Below are 19,170 nucleotides of genomic sequence, written 5' to 3' on the forward strand. Positions count from 1 at the left end.
AACTGCTAACAGTAGAGTGGGGCATCGCTGAAAAGACAGCCAAAAATATGAAAGCAACTTTGGAACTGGGTAACAGGCAGAGGTTGGAACAGTTTGAAGGGCTCCGAAGAAGACAGGAAAATGTGGGAAAGTTTGGAACTTCCTAGATACTTGTTGAATGGCTTTGCCCAAAATGCTGATAGCGATATTGTCAATAAAATTCAGGCGAGGTAGTCTCAGATGAAGATGAAAAACTTGTTGGGAACTGGAGCAAAGGTGACTCTTGTTATGTTTTAGCAGAGACTGGCAGCATTTTGCCCCTGCCTTAGAGATTTGTGTAACTTCGAACTTGAGAGAGATGATTTAGGGTATCTGGCAGAAGAAATGTTGAAGCAGCGAAGCATTCCAGAGACAACTTGGGTGCTGTTAAAGGCATTCAGTTTTATAAGGGAAGCAGAGCATAAAAGTTTGGAAAATGTGCAGCCTGACTATGCAATAGAAAAGAAAAATCCATTTTCTGGGGAGAAATTCAAGCTGGTTGCAGAAATTTGCATAAGTAGCAAGGAGCCTAATGTTAATTCCCAAGACCCTGGGGAAAATGTCTCCAGGCTATGTCACAGAACTTCCTGGCAGGCCCTCCCATCACAGGCCTGGAGCTCAGGAGGAAAAAGTGGTTTTAAGGGCTGGGCCCAGGGTTCCCATGCTGTGTGCAGCCTAGGGACTTGGTGCCCTGTGTCCCAGCTGCTCCAGCTGTGGCTGAAAGGGCCAATGTACAGCTTGGGCTGTGGCTTCAGGGGGCAAAAGCCTCAAGTCTTGACAGCTTCCACATGGTGTTGAGCATGTGGGTGCACAGAAAGCAAGAACTGGAGTGTAGGAACCTCTGCCTAGATTGCAGAAGATGTATGGAAATGCCTGGATGCTCAGGCAGAAGTTAGGTGCAGGGGCAGTTCCCTCGTGGACGACCTCTTCTACGGCAGTGCGGAAGTGAAATATGGGGTTGGAGCCCCCACACAGAGTCCCTACTGGGGCACCACCTAGTGGAGCTGTGAGAAGAGGGCCACTGTCCTCCAGACCCCAGGATGGTAGATCCACAGGCGACTTGCACTGTGTGCCTGAAAAAGCCGCAGACACTCAATGCCAGCCCATGAAAGCAGCCAGGAGAGAGGCTGTACCCTGCAAAGCTACAGGGGCGGAGCTGCCCAAGACCATGGGAACCTACCTCTTGCATCAGTGTAATCTGGGTGTGAGACATGGAGTCAAAGGTGATCATTTTGGAGCTTTAACATTTGACTGCCCCGCTGGACTTCAGACTTGCATGGGCCCTGTTACCCTTTTGTTTCGGCCAATTTCTCCCACTTGGAATGGTTGTATTTACCCAATACCTGTACCCCCATTGTATCTAGGAAGTAACTAGTTTACTTTTGATCTTACATGTTCATAAGTGGAAGGGACTTGCCTTGTCTCAGATGCAACTTTGGTCTGTGGACTTTTGGGTTAATGCTGAAATGAATTAAGACTTTGGGGGACTGTTGGGAAGGCATGATTGGTTTTGAAATGTGAGGACATGAGATTTGGAGGGGCCAGGGGTAGAATGATATGGTTTGGCTGTGTCCCCACTGAAATCTCAACTTAAATGGCATCTCTCAGAATTCCCACGTGTTGTGGGAGGGACCTGGGGGAGGTAACTGAATCATGGGGCCGGTCCTTCCCGTGCTATTCTTGTGATAGTGAATAAGCACAAGATCTGATGGGTTTATTAGGGGTTTCCACTTTTGCTTCTTTCTCATTTTCTCTTGCCGCCGCCGTGTAAGAAGTGCTTTTCGCCTCCCACCATGATTCTGAGGCCTCCCCACCCATGTGGAACTCTAAGTCCAATTAAACCTCTGTTTCTTCCTGGTCTTGGGCATGTCTTTATCAGCAGCATGAAAACAGACTAGTACAACCAGGTATATATTTTATTGATTTTGCCTGTTTATAACCTGTATAGCAAAACAATACATTCATTTTTGCTTTCCCAAATATAAAATTATTTTAATATTGAATATACTTTTTCAAACTCTACAGCCCCCTTCCCTCCCTCATTTCTTATGAGATTTTGATACGCTTCTTAATGGGCAAGAGATCTTTCTCTTGAGAATCACTGAACCGAAACCCAATTTCTGAATTATTATTCAGGATAAAGTGCAATAACCATGACTGAAGAAACCGTATTCAATTAACAGAAATTGTCAACAGAAAAATAGTGCATGACAGAATATTCCAACACTGTTTTGAATATTTTCTGATTATTAAATCAAATTACTTAAACCTTATACTTGAAAATTAATGTACATTGGTTTTTAAAATGACCTACTGAAACCACCATGAAATGTATCTTTTATACAGGTCAATTATAGTAACAAATCATATTGCTTTACATTGTTAAAATAATATTTTCTTCCATTATATGACCTACAAAATTATACCCTTATTTTCCACTGATTCTCATATTTAAAACCAGAATTTTTAGATTTTTCTAAATAAATTTTCATCAGTTTTGACCTCACTTGCAACTTAGAGTTGAATCTATAAAGTACTGGATAAAAATTGCCTACTATATAACAAATATTCCTCTGATGCCACAAGATTAAGATTTAGTAGGAATATAAAGTAACTATTTCTATAAGTAATGTTGTACTTCAGATACCTTTATTTTTCAAAATGATGGGATGAAACTTCTGTATACTCTGAAACTAGAATGATAATATAAATATCCGGCCAAGCACGGTGGTTTATCCCTGTAATCCCAGCACTTTGGGAGGCCAAAGTGGGCAATCCCTTGAAGCTAGGAGTCCGAGACCAGCCTGGGCAATATGGCAAAACCCCATCTCTACTAAAAACACAAAAATTAGTGAGACATGGTGGTGCACACCTGTAGTTCCAGCTACCTGGGAGGATGAGGCATGAGAATCACTGGAACCCAGGAGGTCGAGGCTGCAGTGAACTGAGATCAGCCACTGCACTCTTGCCTGGGTGACAGAGTGAGACCCCGTCTCAAATTAAAAAATATATATATGTATAGAGCTTTAAAAACAGTTTTGGAAAAAAATACAGGTGCTTATTCCCCAAGTTTAAAAGTGGATCTCCTGTGCCTAAGTTAAACAGCCTGAAAAAAGAAAACCAAAAAGGCCAACCCCCAGAACCCTGACTAAGGGCTTCAGTAAAATATTTGAATGCTGTGGAAGTTTATTCCCATGCAAGGCACTTACTCCCAACAAGACACAACAGTTTGAAATTTCACAGCAGTGACACCAGGGAGGGGTCCTACTCCTACAGACGTCAGTATTCTGCATCGATAAGCTTTGCAATGGTGTTCAACTGGATGTTGGAAGCTCCTTCGTATATCGTACCTTAAGCAAAAGGAAGCAGAAGGGACAATGAGGAGTTGGCACACAGTTACGACAAGAAATAGCTCTATAAACATCACCTCTGCGCTTGCTATAAAACAGTTACTAGTCACATCACTTGATGTCCCCTGAATATAGTACTATTTCACAGAGTAATTTTGACTAAGAGATGACAATTTTCCACTTGGTTTCTTGATGTCCAGGATCAGGATTAAACTGACTAAAGTTTAATCAAAAGTTGAAGATTTTGATTCTTCAACTATTGATGCATAAGTTCAGACTGTTACTTGTGGCAGTTTTACTAAAAAACTTGTTGAGGCATTTAAAAAGGCAATTTGATATTTAAAAAAAGCACAGAACAATTTTTTTTTGAAGGACAAGGTAAGAAAAAAATCCAGCCATGTAAAGAGAGCCAATAAACATATACTGAAGAAATTAAAATTGCCTTTGCCTAGGATAAAATTGACAAATAAAACAGCCAAAATACCTACAGAGGCAAATACAACAAAATAAAAATAAAAATAAATATCTATTTACCAATCTTTGCATCTCGGAAGTATTTCTCCACAGGGTAATCTTTGGTGTAGCCTACTCCCCCCATCCACTCGATACATTTACTGGTTGTTTGTCCTGCAATCTACCAAAAGCAAGTGCAATTACACACTGAAACCACATAACTTCTACATGATAAACACTTCTGGATAACATTTTCAGCAACATGGATGCACTGTTAGTGGCATTGGAAGGACTGAAGTTATCTTCTAAACTAGCACTGTCTCTTCAGTCCCATTCCCCATACCATTTCTGCAAAACATACTATTAATTCACTAAATCCCCATTTTCTTAAGAAATTAGAGCATTGTTCACGTGAATCTGCCTGCTGAGGGATATCATTTATTCGGGAAATGTTTACTGGGGGCCTAACGGATGAGCTAGGGGACATTTCAAGCTGAGGACCAACATGTGGAAAGCCTCCAAGGGGAGAATGAACTCTTCAATTTCCAGCCCCTGAGCCAGCCAGTGGGCTGGGACTGGGGTGAAGTGTGAAAAGAGAATGGAGGAGCGAGAGACCCTGCAGAATGGCCCCTCAAGGACGTCCACATCCTATCCCTCAGAGCTGCGGATATGCTGCCTTCCATGGCAGTAGGGACTCTGCAGATGCGAGTAAGGACATGAGATGGAGAGATTACCCTGAATTATCTGGGTGGCTGTAATATAATCACAGGAGTCCTTATAAGGAAAAGGAGGAGGCAGGAGAGTTAGTCATGGAAGGTGACATGACCACGGAGGCAGGAAGCAGAGTCAGAGAGAGATCTGAACACGCCACATTGTTGGCTTTGAAGACGGAGGAAGGGGTTACAAGTCAAGGAATGTGAGCAGCCCCTAGAAGCTGGAAACAGCTGCCCCCCAGAACGGCAGAAAGGCAGCCCCTGTATTCCAGTGAGACCCACTTCAGATTTCTGACCTCTAGAAGTGAGAGAAAATGAAATGGCGTTGTTTTAGGTCCCTGACTTTTTGGTAATTTGTTATAGCAGCAATTGAAATCTAGAACGGATAGAGTTCCATTTGTTGTGAGAAGCCACTGAAGGGTTTCAAGCGGGAAGGTGACATGGCCTCGCTGCCACTTTGAAAAAGGAGAGAGGCTGGATGGGAGGAAGCACCAGGGACCAGGAGAGCAGCAAGATGACTGCAGTACAGAGGTGGCAGTAGAGAGGGAGACAAATACACCTTTCAAGGAATCTTTTGGGGGTAGAATTCATCTGTGGGGTAGAATTCACAGGAGGTGATGCTGGACTCAATGTATGGGGTGAGGGAAAGCAGGGAGTCAAGATGACGTTCAGGTTCTGATGGTGAAGCAGAAGTTGGACATGTTAGTCTGGAATTCAGAAAGAAGTTGAGGCAGGAGATTTAAATTTATGGGCTGGAGAGGTTAAATGAGAATTTAAAGCCATGGAATGAGTAAGATACCGCTGAGGCTGCGAAACAGCTGCCCAATGATTTGGCTAAATTCTCTAGCCACAGTCTAATGTGTTAGCTATAGAAAGCCAATGTATGAGTAGAAAGTTTTAGACAATTTTTCTTGGTGTTTTAAATCTGATTTGCTCATATGATGGACCCATCGTCTTCCACGGCATTCACTTTGCCTGAACTTGACACCATAGGCATGACACCCTCATTCAGAGGAGGCTCAGCCATGGATTTGAGATGGGTGGTCTATCTGAGCTGGGCTACTCAACGAATCACTGAGACCTCACAGAATTCAAGTGTTTTCCTATGGCAGTTTTCCTTTTCTATTATAAGAAGTAAGAGTCCATGTTATCTTAACTTGAAAAACAACCAAAGTACAATCAACAATCCCAAGAGAAAATGTTAATAAGTATATATCTGGAAAAAAAAAAAAGAAGGCTAAATTACTTTTTCTTTTCCTTTTTTTTTTTTTTTTTTTTTTACCTCTGATGCATAGTATTTGGCCATTGATGCTTCTTTTATGAATGGCTTTCCAGCTTCTAAAAGCCTAGCAGCGTTGTATGTTAGTAATCTTGCAGCTTCCAGCTGGGTGGCCGCGTGAGCCACTTGGTGTTGGAGGCCCTGTAACAGTCAGGCCCAAGTTAAGAGAATTATGATTTCAAAAAAGCACCTCAACCTGAAAGTCCTGCCTAGATATACAACACTGACAGACTCAAAATATACCCCAAAGGAAATTCACAGTCACGTCTTTTAAACACTTTAAAATTTGTAATCTAAAATGAAATGTGACATTATAAGTAACGTTAAATCCTCTTTTCCTAGAAAAACTTCAAAGTTCATGTAATTCTTCACGATTATGAAGATTTAAATAGTAAAGTATCATAAAGTTAGGTTTAAACACTTGACTGTTATATTTAATAATTATTTCAACTCTCTTTTGATCAAACTTGAGCTTAAATTAATCCTGGCACAGCAAAACTCTGAACATATTCTATATTTGCTTGAGTTAAGAAAATTCTGATTTTGCATATGGCTTCCAGGCATTAAAAGACGTTAGCTACAAAGCAATGAAGAGTATATGAAGCACCAATTACTACCGCCCTGAAATTTTAGAGGGTGATTAGGTCCACACTAAATGTTTGCCAATAAAAGAAACAACGGTTAACTTAGTGAGCCAGAATACAAACATTAACATTTGTAAACAATTTCCTGGAAATAACAGGCACAGATGTTTATTACAAACTGAAATGTTTCTCATGCCTAACCTATCCATCCACCCAGATAGTTATTGGGCACCTCTGGGATGGCAGGCACCGCCCTGAGCGTGACGGAGGCAGTGCACTGAACATTACAGCCAGAGTTCCTTGCTCTCATGATTTATAATATATAGTCCAGCAGGGAGAACAGACAAATAATTATAATAATGTGTGATGAATATTAAGACAGTGAACCTTGATTAAGGCAATCACACACAAATGCCAGGAATGGCCTTTCCTAAACAAAAGGGAGGGACAAGTTGGAGAAAAACAGCACTGTTCGTTAATACCCTACAGATTCTTCTCTTTCTCTTCCTGAAATATGTGATACACACGATAATTTCATATGTACAAAAAAGACGATGTTCCATATATGTAGGCTATGAAGCATAATAGTAAATTAAACACCCACAAACCTATGTGTAGAGTCAATATCTTCTCCCCTGTGATTTATCTTTTCACTTTATAGCATCTTTCCAGGAAAAAAATTTACCAATCTTACCACCCATCTTATCTTTAGGATTAGTCCTTTTTGTGTCCGTTTACAAAAACCTTTCCTACTATGAAGTTATAAAGATATTCTCTGTTTTCTCCTAAAATCTTTAAAGTTTTGCTTTTAACATTATGTCTTTACATCTGACATCTATTTTCTGTGTATGGTGTGAGGTAGGAATACAGTTTCATTATTTTCTCACACAGAAAGAATATTCCCATTCAGTGATTTGTAATGCCATCTCTATCATACATCAAATCTGCATACATGCATGGGTCTATTTCCGGCTTTTCTGTTTTGTTCCATCAGTGAATTTGTCTGTTTCTATACAAGTATCACTGTTCTAGGAGTTTGGCTTTTTATGTGGAACTCAGAGATTCTGATTATTTTTGCAAAATACATTCAGTTCAATTAAACTTACAGTCACCATCCATGCTGTCTATTCCATTTGCCACATTAAGTACCGAGAGAGGCAGGAAAGTGACTGAGGCATGTCTCCTGCTCTACAAGAACTCACCATTGCTGAATACTCATTCCCTAACTACATTGTGAACACAAGGCCTGGCATGGAGAACATGCTATATAAATCTATACTGAATAAACAATTGAAATTAATAAAGATGAATAGGCTGGTCTCTACCCTCAAGGACCATGTAGTCTCGAGGTCAGAAAGATATGAATGAATGCATGCAAAGCAAACATGAGATAACGTGTTAGAAAAAACTCTACTAACTTTAATGAAAGCATTATACAGCTATAATAATGTTGCTTTTTAAGATCAAAATGTCTTCTCCTCGATGTGCTTATTTCACATAGCATGTCTCTATCAAAACATCTCATGTACCCCATAAATGTTTGTGAGTACCTGTGTACCCACAAAATTTTTAAAAACTAAATTAGGCTGGGCGTGGTGGCTCATGCCTGTAATCCCAGCACTTTGGGAAGCCGAGGCAGGCAGATCACAAGGTCAGGAGATTGAGACCACAGTGAAACCCCATCTCTACTAAAAATACAAAAAATTAGCCAGGCACAGTGGCAGGTGCCTGTAGTCCCAGCTACTCGGGAGGCTAAGGCAGGAGAATGGTGTGAACCCGGGAGGCGGAGCTTGCAGTGAGCTGAGATCACGCCACCGCACTCCAGCCTGCGTGACACAGCGAGATTCTGTCTCAAAAAAATAAAATAAAATAAAATAAATAAATTAATTAATTTAAAAAATCAAGTGTTCTTTTAACTACCCCTACTAGGCATCTCTAAAGATGTCATTATGATTACACCTGTTAGTATACCTGACCCCTTCCATCTATCAATCTATCTATCTATATGCACAAGAACACAGTTTCCTGTGCATAAAGAAGATCAAAAGCCTCCCTTCAAAACAACCTTTACATTCTGTCTTTTTCACTGCAATCTTTGTGGTAGCTGGCTCTGAGAAAGTACTCTAGTATAATAAAAATTCGACTAGAGGCCAAGACAAAAAAATACCTCTACTTTTGGTACCACATTAGCTTTATGACCTTGGGAACTCAGCCTCCATGTGCTTCAGGTTCCTAGGCATAAGATGGGAATGACAGCATGGGCTGCGGTAGGCACTGGCCGGGCCTGCCACGCTCAGTCCTTCTGGGTCTTGAAATGACTGTGCTTGTCCACAGCCTCGTATCTCTACACATGTGCAATCTGAGTGTGCTCATAGGAGGCCTAGTCATTATTATAAACCTGAAGACAATGCAACGTGACAGCTAGCAGTGCAATCAGAAATTGTACTTGGAGCCTAGAGCTGCTTAAGGGAGGTTTTGCAACCATGTAATTATTCTGGAATTTTAGGTGACATGCCTTCAGGTTGCCTAAAAGGTTTGGTAAGTTGCCACTCTAGGCTGCCCCTGCCGGCAAGACCTCAAGGAGGGCAGGAAGAATACCACTGCCACCAAGGAATCCCCAGGTTGCCTGGGGAACTCTGAGAAGCCGCAGCACTGGACCAAACCAGTATTACCCAAGTGCTTGACTGAGAGCACCCCATTTGTATTTAATGCAGCAAACTGTGTCCTCCATGAGACATAGGTGTCAAAGTACAGTCCTCTGAGGATTACCACATGGTTCTGGCCTGAATGGGGGCCCATAACAAGTGTTACCATCTACTGAGCACTTGTTATACTCATGCAATGTGTGAGACACTTTACACATACCTCATTTAAAACTGGGTAAGTAAGTAGTTTTATCGTTATTTTATAGATGAGGCAGTTTAAGACTCGAATGAGCCTAAAGCTAGTAAGTAAAAGAACCGGGATTTGAATCCAGGAAGTCTGACTCCAGACCCCCTGCCCTGAGCTTCTGAAATAGTGAGGAGACAGCTTCATGGTGCTCCCCAAGATATCCTGAATCACACCACAGCCTGGCCTCAAGGACTACTCCTCTGCCCTTGGCAAAGATCAAGGTATTCACAAGTACACTCCCTGAGACCTATTCCTTCCTCCCCTGCCCAGCTCCCATTAAAATCCCCCTGAGGGGATTCCCTCCATGGCTTTCAACACAGCCCTTCATTAACAGGAAGCTGGGAAGTCCAGCGCAGCAGAAAGACCTTAATAATTACACACCTGAAAATCAAACAGTCGTTTGCCAAATTGCATCCTTTCTTTAATATATGGAATTGTATAGTCAAAACATCCTTGTGCCAGTCCCAGCATCTGTTAATAGATAAAAAAAAAAGAAATCAGAATTTCTTATTTTGTTATAAGTTTAATTATCAAGTTGTGAATTCCTTCTAAACATAAATGGAATGATTGGGGTAGGGGAAGAACTGGAGATGATGAGGTGGTGAGGTGTGTGTTCATAACACATCTTCGCCCACTGCATTTGTAGAACTGAACTTCCAATAATTGGGAGAAAAGTTTGAGTGATTTCATGTGAATATGAGCATATTTAATTCTAGCAGAGGCAAATCTCCCAGCAAGGTTGTGTTCACACAACCTTTTTAGGTTAAGATTACTTTTTAGGAATCTTCTTTAAGCTTTGATTCTCCAGGTATAAAATAAGCCATACAAGTTTTGCTCAGAACCAGCCTTGAAGACTGTAGAGGAACTCCCTCCAGTTCTTCTAGAAGTGAAATGTGGAAGATCACTTCTTAACTTTCTACCTTCCCATCTATGTTGTATATGATTAGGATTAATGAGAGCTTCGACGGGAAGGACATTAGAACATAAGAGAGCAGTGGTTTGGAACCCGGCTGCACCATAGAATCATTTGGGGAACCTGATTTAAAACAATACTGACACTCAGGCCAAATGGCTGAATCCAAATCTTGGGAGTAGAGTAGGTGGAGGAGTGTGACCTAAACCTCAACTTTATAAAACTCCTTAGTGACTTAATACACAGCTAGGGTTGAGAACAATGCATAGAAAGCATCTAGTAAAAACATTAATTTACATAGGACATGGTGACAATTTTAGTTGAACTGTCTCACTGCTAACCAACTTTGATATCTATTATATGATGCAAGCTTAGAAATGGTTTCTAAATGTCAACATTAGGTAGCCATTAAATCACTATCTAATTATGTCAAATTATGGTTTTAGAAAATCAATAGCAAAAGCTTTTGGGGGAAATGCCCAGCAAACTTATCAATTTATTTCATTAGTATTCGTTCACATTTTCTTTTAGTCTTTTATTTTAAACTCTCTAGAAAACAGAATAATAAATTAAAAATTAAAGGCACAAGAAGACCACAAACCCCAAATTCAAATGACGCAGCAGAATCACTGCACTCTTGGCTGTGAGATAAGATGATGCCACTATACCCTTACAGCTAAAATTTGTACATAAATAATACCCTATATTGAAATGAAGACTGAAATGATCAGTTATCCATCAAAATGGGCTTTTCTACCTCAGTAAAATGTTTCTACTATAAACACTGAAAAAAACTGAATTCTCTTTGCCTGCAAGGTTTCGAGGACAGATGCCTTCAGTACACTGTTACACTCCATGTGCCTCTTCCTCTCAAAGGCATCCACTGACATAGTAACTACCTGACCTTAACTTTTAATTAGGTTATTAGATAACTTGGAGTAATTCGACTGAAGCCCAGGCCGTGTATTTTATTGCCAGAACATCTATATTATTTATATGTCTGAAAAAAATGAGATCTAGTATTGTAGTTTTTAATGTCATCTCTAACTAAGTTGAATCACAGAAAAACTTTTAAGAGAACTGATAAAACAATATTCTTTAGTGACGCACTGTCTAGCATTGTAGGAAAACTGGACTAAGTTATGGTCTAAAAATAGCAAAGTAACAGCAGCAGAAAAAAAATCTAGAGTAATAATCTAATATTTATTCCAATAGCTAATATATATGCAACATCTTCAAAATTGAAAAGCTCTAAGTTCTTGAGTTTTGTATAATCACTGATTAAAAATATACTCTACAAAGGCCGGGTGCAGTGGCTCACACCTGCAATCCCAGAACTTTGGGAGGCAGAGGCAGGCAGATCACGAGGTCAGGAAATCGAGGCCATCCTGGCTAACACGATGAAACCCCATCTCTACTAAAAATACAAAAAATTAACCGAGCCTGGTGGCGGGCACCTGTAGTCCCAGCTACTCTGGAGGCTGAGACAGGAGAATGGCATGAGCCCGGGAGGCGGAGCTTGCAGTGAGCCGAGATCGTGCCACTGCATTCCAGCCTGGGCAACAGAGCGAGACTCAGTCTCAAAAAAAAAAAAAAAAAAATTATATATATATATATACACACACTCTACAAAAATGACACAATCTGTAGTAAAGCCAAAGACCTTATTAATTTTGTTAATCCGGAAAATAACTAATATCACTTAATAGAAAAACACAATATGCATTATAAAAGCCAAATTTGGTAAAAAAAATTTTGAATAGTTCTCATTTTATATATCTACTTAACTGTGGCTATTTTATTTCATGTGCCACCAAAAAAATTGCCCAGTTTTCACATGCAAAACAGTAAGCAACAAATTTTTTATTAACTATAGATAAGAGATCTTTACTACACAGTGGAATGAATATTATTTATCCTTAATGTAAAAAATTCCTTCCAGAATGAATTTCATGCTTTGAAAAGTAGATATTTTTTAAGTGCTATATTTAATTTACAATACATTTTAAAAGTTATTGGTTCAGGTATTAGATAATACTTTAATGTTCTCAAAGCAGAAACACTGTTACCACCAAGCTATTGTTTGGTTCTACAGACACTGACATAATTGACCAAAAGGGAATCTGAAAGAAATAATCAGAAGCCATTCTATCCCTCATGTAAGGGAATGATGCCATCTTGTGTCCACAAGCTTCCAAATTTTCACTGGTCTCATTGCATTTTTTTCTTTTCACATTTTAATTGACTCGCATCACGGAAGAGTTAACATTGGACTTACCTGCGCAGCGATTCCTATTCTACCTTCATTAAGACTCCCTATGGCATACTTATAGCCATGCCCAACTTGTCCCAAGATATTGGCTTCTGGAACCTGAAAATACAAATGTGCACTTATTTCTCAGTTTCATTTTACACGATTCATTTTGATTATGTATTTGTAAGTCGGCATAGACTCCCAATTCGTGTGCTAGCCGTCTCACAGAACTTGCCGGCATCTCTGTCTCCCTCTACACTGTTTTTCCACAGCTCTCTGAGGAAAAGGACTCAAGTTCATGCTGTTCTTGACTGCATCCTCCAGAGCCTTGCACAGGTATTGAATGGATGAGTGAATCTAGAGTAAGGGAATCTCATAGAATTCATCAATAACATACATTAACACCCCTGCCACCCAATTCTTATCTGTAGGTTACAGTGTAAGATAACAGATTAGGAACTACAAAAATCTGCAAATACTTGCAAAAACAAGTGTAGTAAGCCTTTCTGCTGTTCAGACCATTCATCCTCATAAAAATCAACTGTGAGGTATATGTGTGTGTACGTGTGTGTACACAGGTGTATGTACAAGAAAGAGAAAGAGGAAGAGAGAAGAAACAGACGAAAATGCTTATTCACAGTTCAAAAAAACCAAAGAATTAGGAATAATAAAAAACTATACTTAGTTTTACAACATGGGTAGTTGGGGGAGTGAACAGGGAAGAATGGAGAAAGAAATGGGAAAGTAAGAATGAGGAAAACAGTTGGGGTGAAGTAGTGAAGCCCAAATGACATCTGTAAAGACATCCTCACCCTCGCTCCCCACAGCCATGCAAAAAAAGATTAGGCTCTGTGATGAGTGGTGGAAAAGCCGACACCACCTGACCCACCTACAGAGAGCTCTACAGCACCAGCACTAACATCCAGGATCTTCTGCTGCTCACATTTAATAGCCTGGCTGTTTCCGTTCTCACTGAGCAACACCCCCATCTTGTGGCCTTTAGCGCACTGACACCAGACTTCCTTCTCTGCAGCCCCGTTTGGTTCACAAGTCTCAAGCTCATAAAGTACACACGGTCAGAAGTACATAAGTTATAAAACATAAAGGGTATGAATTCTTGACACTTGCTTCCCAGGACAGCTTCTGGGCAGAAAGGTTTCCACTTTTGTGAAAAGTGCATTTGTCTGGTCATGACTAAAGAGCACTGTTCAGGGTTTTACAAAATACTCTCCTGCGTGTGCTTATAGCCACTTAATATTTTGACACCTGTCTTGCACACCTCCTGTGGCTCCACGCAAGGCTTATTTCACATCAGTCTTTTACTGATTAGTCTACGACACCCACCTTGACATTTTCGAATGTTACTGGGCAGGTGGAAGAAGCTCTGAGCCCCAATTTGTTTTCAGGTTTCCCGATATGAAGGCCCGGAGTATCACGATCTACTAAGAAGGTGGTAATTCCCTTATATCCCTAAAAAGAAGATTTAAAACGCTATTACCACTTGGATTTATAAAACGCCTTGTTTCTAAAGAGTTTAAGTAAAAAGAAAACTACAAATAGACTTTAGTAATAAATACTAACGGACTCAGAATTGCAACATGGGCATTATGAAATGAGGACAACTAGAGGACATGAGATCCAAGAACCTTACCATTTCTTTTACTTTTTCAGAGGCCATTATAAATATTAAAATTATTATTACACGATTATAATCATGAGAATGCCATGTTCTCAATTTAATTTTACTATGTAAAGTTTTAGGCCAGGCATGGTGGCTCATGCCTATAACCCCAGCACTTTGGGAGGCCGAGTTGAGCGGATCACCTGAGGTGAGGGGTTTGAGACCAGTCTGGCCAACATGGTGAAACAACGTCTCTACTAAAAATACAAAAATCAGCTGGGCGTGGTGGCAGGTGCCTGTCAGGAAGCTGAAGCAGGAGAATGGCTTGAACCCAGGAGGCAGAGATTGCAGTGAGCTGGGATCATGGCCTTGCACTCCAGCCTGGGCGACAGAGAGAAATTCCGTCTCAAAAAAAAAAAAAAAAAGAAAAAAGTTTTAACAATTTAATTCAATTGTTACATTAGTGAAAATACTGTATTTACCGATGAAAAAATGTATTTATCATTTTGCTATATGTCTATTTTCCAACTGAATATTCTTTAAAATAAATGTACTAAATAGGTACTTAAATTCTTCATTACTAAATAGAAAATTGGAAATTCAACAAAATTAAAGATTAGGGCCGGGTGCACTGGTTCACGCCTATAATCCCAGCAATTTGGGAGGCCGAGGCAGACAGATCACCCAATGTCAGGAGTTTGAGACCAGCCTGGCCAACATGGAGAAACCCTGTCTCTACAAAAAATGCAAAAATTAGCTGTGCATGGTGGTGCGCACCTGTAGTCTCACATACTTGGGAGGCTGAGGCAGCAAAATCGCATGAACTCAGGAGGAGGAGGTTGCAGTGAGGTGAGATCACACCACTGCACTCCAGCCTGGGGGATATAGTGAGACTCCATATCAAAAAAAAAAAAAAATAGGAAAAGAAAAAAAGATTAGCTTACTATATAACACATTAGGAGATAAGTAACAATTGGTCCTCCACAAACAGTCATCCCTCCATATCTGTGGGGGAGTGGTTCCAGGACCCCCCCCATGGATACCAAAATCTGACAGTGCTCAAGTACTTTACATAAAATGGTGTAATATTTGCATATAACCTGTGCACATGCTCCGGTAGACTCTAAATCATCTCTAGATTATTTGATACCTAATATAATGCATGCACATCACTTTATTCACATGAATTCAACATGGTACTTGGCACAAAGCAAATTCAAGTTTTACTTTTTGGAACTTTGCAGAATTTTATTTTTTTTTACCACATATTTTCAATCCGGAGTTGGCTGAATCCATGGATATGGTGGGCCAACTCTAACTAATAATTTTGTCAACAATATTTACTTTAGGAGATTAATAAATAAAGCAAAAAAACGTCAGCTCAAGTCTGACGTTTTCAGTACTGAGAAGACTAAAGAGTTCAAGATGAAGTCATAAAAAGGAAACAGAAGGATGAAAAGATAAAGAAAGAGAAAAGAAGGGGTTTGGAAAAAGAAAGAAATTTCGTTTTCAAACTTACAATGGTAGGGTCTACATTCGCCATCACCAGAAAGAGTCCTGCGTACTCAGCACTGCTGATCCACATCTTTGATCCATTGAGGATATAATAATCTCCCTCTTTATCAGCTCTGGTCTTCAAAGCAAATGAGTCACTACCTGCTCCAGCCTCTGAGAGGCAGAAACTTCCTACCTACATATGGGATAAAAAAAAGTCCAAATTAATAACTATATTTATACTCTGTATAACAAATACTTATGGAAAAATGGACATTTGTAAATCAAATCTTTAGCTGCTTTTTAAAAAAGCCTATATTTATGAAAATAGCAATGGTGTTCTGAAAGTATTATTTTCCAAAAATATACCCTATTTGTCCAAGACAAATTTAAAGACTTACAAACACATACTCATTGAAATTGATTTTAATAATCACAGTAGAAACACATCACAATGTAAATGAAACCATCAACAAAGGTATTAGAAAATATAATTAGGACAAAAAGAAATAATTTTATTATCTGATGATTATTTTCTACATTTTCAAGTGGCAAACAAGAGGTAGAGTGTACTTTTCCAGCAGCATTAATTTATTGAGCATTGCTTGAATTAATGATACTGGACTGTGGTCTTGGATAGTAAGGTCAACATTGCAGCTACTTTTTTCCTGAAAATATTGTAAACTTACTAAAGATTAGATCCATTAGATCAACAATTTATCTCAACTCACCATTTCTGTAGTGAGCTGAGGCAAATAGGTGGCCTTTTGTTCTTCCGTTCCATGTTTTCCAATCAGTGTGTTAATGAGTGTGTTCTGGACCTCACAAAAGACAGCCACAGATGCATCAACTTTGGCTAATTCCTCTATCACAATCACAGTGGATAAAAATGAAGCTCCTGTACCTCCATATTTTGGGTCAACTGCAACACCCATCAACTAAAGAAAAAACAAGGCAACATAGATTAAGAAAGCTATTTTTATATGGGGAAATTTCTTGCAAGAACAAGTTAAAAAATAAAATGTAACCATATTTGTTTTTTTTTTTTTTTTTTGGAGACGGAGTCTTGCTCTGTCTCCCAGGCTGGAGTGCAGTGGCGCCATCTCAGCTCACTGCAATCTCCACCTCCCGGGTTCAAGTGATTCTCGTGCCTCAGCCTCCCAAGTCACTGGGATTACAGGTGCCTACCATCACGCCCAGCTAATTTTATTATTATTATTAGTAGTAGTAGTAGTAGTAGTAGTAGAGATGGGTTTCGCCATGTTGGCCAGTCTGGTCTCGAACCCCCGACCTCAGGTGATCCACCTGCCTGAATCCCTCAAAGTGCTGGGATTACAGGTGTGAGCCACTGCGCCTGGCCACCATATTTATTCTTAATTTTAAAATTTTGTATGTATATTTTATTTTAATTTGGTATGGCAATTTTTCCATAGGTAACAAAAAAATCTGTAACAGAAACCGTATATTTGAAAAGGATAAAATTATATTCCATCATTTGCTTCCTTTTGGGATTAAAAAAATAATGAAAGGTAAAATGCTTTAAAGTATAGCTTAATGGAATGAGAAAATATCTTATATAAATATACTTAGATGACCTTTCTTGCTAAGAACTGTTGTTGCCTGCTTAAAGAAGGTAGGTGGGGTTTTGGTTTTTCAACATGCCCTACTCATCTTATGCTGATTTCAATGTAATAAGGAAACCAGAAGAAAATAGCCTACTCCTCAATGGGAATGTCTATGGTTTCATTTGGCAAAGTTTCTTCCAGTCAGGCTCTTTCACCTTGACTTTTTCGACAAGTTAATAATTGAATGACCATTCGTTTTATGCCACCTTCAAAAGTTCAGGATGGTTAGCAGAGGTGGTGGTGTTTGCTAGAGTCACACTAGCCAAAGAACAGGTGCCTGTAAACATGACCAGTGCCAGCCAAGCCTTTCCAACAACCCCGTTCCGTCACTACTGAAGCTCACATAGTACTCTCAATTTCACAAAGAGAATGTGTGCCTGTGTAATTCAAAGCCCACCGCTGTTAAAAGAAGGATAATTCTCTTAGTTTCTCTCTAGACATTCCTGGAGTCACACTATGCTGCAGTCAGGGCTGTGGCTGTTACATTTTGGGCTACAACAGGAAAACAACCAGAAATGGGAGTGACTGAATGGTGATAAAACCAGAAATGAGGAAGAACGGAAGGATCTGGGTTTGCCTGAGGACTGAGTAGGGCACTCTGGCTACCTCATTACAATGTCTTGAACAGATGTCAGAGACATTGCTTCTCTAAAAAAGTCACTAATCTCTCCCGAAGTGGAAATATTGTTTTTGCGAGCCATTATGCCAAAAAGCCATGACAATGGGAGTAACCAGGCAGGTGAGGCTGCATCTGCGCAGCAGCGGTTTGTGGAGATGAGTAGCAGGGTGCAGGCAATGCATCACTCTGCAGATGGCCCCGCTGCAGAAACGACCACCACAGGGAAGATCTCACGCTGTGAAACCGTGAGACTGCTTCCAGAAGCCGAGAGGGTCTGCAAACAATAGAAATAAAACCTGGCTGAGGAATGGACTCACAGAGTCCATCTCTTCTCCACATCGGCCTCCTGTTTGACCACTATGGCTCCACACAAGATTCCATTTTCCCAAGAGTTTGACTGCTAAAAGAAAGATGGAAGAATCGCTACTACGCACGGTATAAAAAAAAGCTGGTTGCTTTAAAACAGAAATAAATAAAACTATCTAGCTAAGTGGCAATGGTTATTTTTCAAACCGGATGGCAGACAAGATTTAGGCCAATGGCTCTGAATACCAGCCACTTGTTCTGGGACATCTTTAGTATTAAAAATAAAAAAAAAATATTTTATACCTCTGGAGAAGTGAGAAATGATGAGTGTGGTGATTTAAAAAATGTTCTTCTAGAAGCCCCTATGCTAATAGCCTCTCCCCTATCACAGTGAGAGCGGTTTTACTTGTATCTATTTCATATGTTGTATTTCCATTAAAGAGCTATATGACTTGGAAAGATAGGAATCTGTTGCCTGCTTAATGTGGAATTCATGTATCACCTCTGCTTCTAAGTTTATCACTTACATAGAGATTCAGGTAGAATATAAACTATGCTATGAAATGTTACTATCTAAAGTAGGGTTTCTTCACGGTGGCACTGGGTTGGATAATTCTTTGTTGTGGCAGTTGTCCTGTGCACTACAGGATGTTGAGCAGCATGCCTTGTCTCTATCCCACTAGATGCCAGTAGCACACCTCAGCTGTGGCAACCAAAGATGTTTCTAGACGTTGCCCAATGTCCCCTGGAGGGCAAAACTGCCCCCAGTTGAGAACCACTGGTCTAAAGATACAAATAAATTACCATCTTACTTCCAAACTTTTCTTTAAAATATATAGTATTTCCAATTAAAAATGTTAATCCCGTTTTTAAAAACTTTTAAGTACATAAATATTAAGTACGATTTCAATCAAAAAAAGAAAACAGGTAATTTTGACTGGGAAATGAAGGGTTCATTGTGCTATCATTACAGTTCCTGAATTTAAAAATATGCCTATATTTTAACACCAAAATGTTTTTATAAAAGCTTGAAACTGGAAAAATTATAA

At 39.7% G+C, this 19,170-nt stretch overlaps 1 protein-coding gene across 1 annotated transcript in view; it reads right to left on the minus strand.

Moving 5' to 3' along the window:
• Nucleotides 1-1,916: 1,916 nt before the first annotated feature.
• Nucleotides 1,917-19,170, minus strand: part of ACADSB (acyl-CoA dehydrogenase short/branched chain) — a 37,866-nt gene continuing 20,612 nt past the window's right edge. Inside the window, exons 4-11 of the mRNA XM_023224445.2 lie at nt 16,303-16,509; nt 15,597-15,767; nt 13,801-13,926; nt 12,481-12,573; nt 9,671-9,760; nt 5,817-5,954; nt 3,903-4,002; nt 1,917-3,368 (exon numbers count right to left, since the gene is read on the minus strand). Of these exons, the coding sequence (XP_023080213.2) occupies nt 3,298-3,368; nt 3,903-4,002; nt 5,817-5,954; nt 9,671-9,760; nt 12,481-12,573; nt 13,801-13,926; nt 15,597-15,767; nt 16,303-16,509 (996 nt within the window). The 3' untranslated portion in view covers nt 1,917-3,297. The remainder of the gene's footprint in view (nt 3,369-3,902; nt 4,003-5,816; nt 5,955-9,670; nt 9,761-12,480; nt 12,574-13,800; nt 13,927-15,596; nt 15,768-16,302; nt 16,510-19,170) is intronic.

This window comes from Piliocolobus tephrosceles, chromosome 9 (genome assembly GCF_002776525.5).
Source record: "Piliocolobus tephrosceles isolate RC106 chromosome 9, ASM277652v3, whole genome shotgun sequence".
Classification (NCBI taxonomy): domain Eukaryota; kingdom Metazoa; phylum Chordata; class Mammalia; order Primates; family Cercopithecidae; genus Piliocolobus; species Piliocolobus tephrosceles.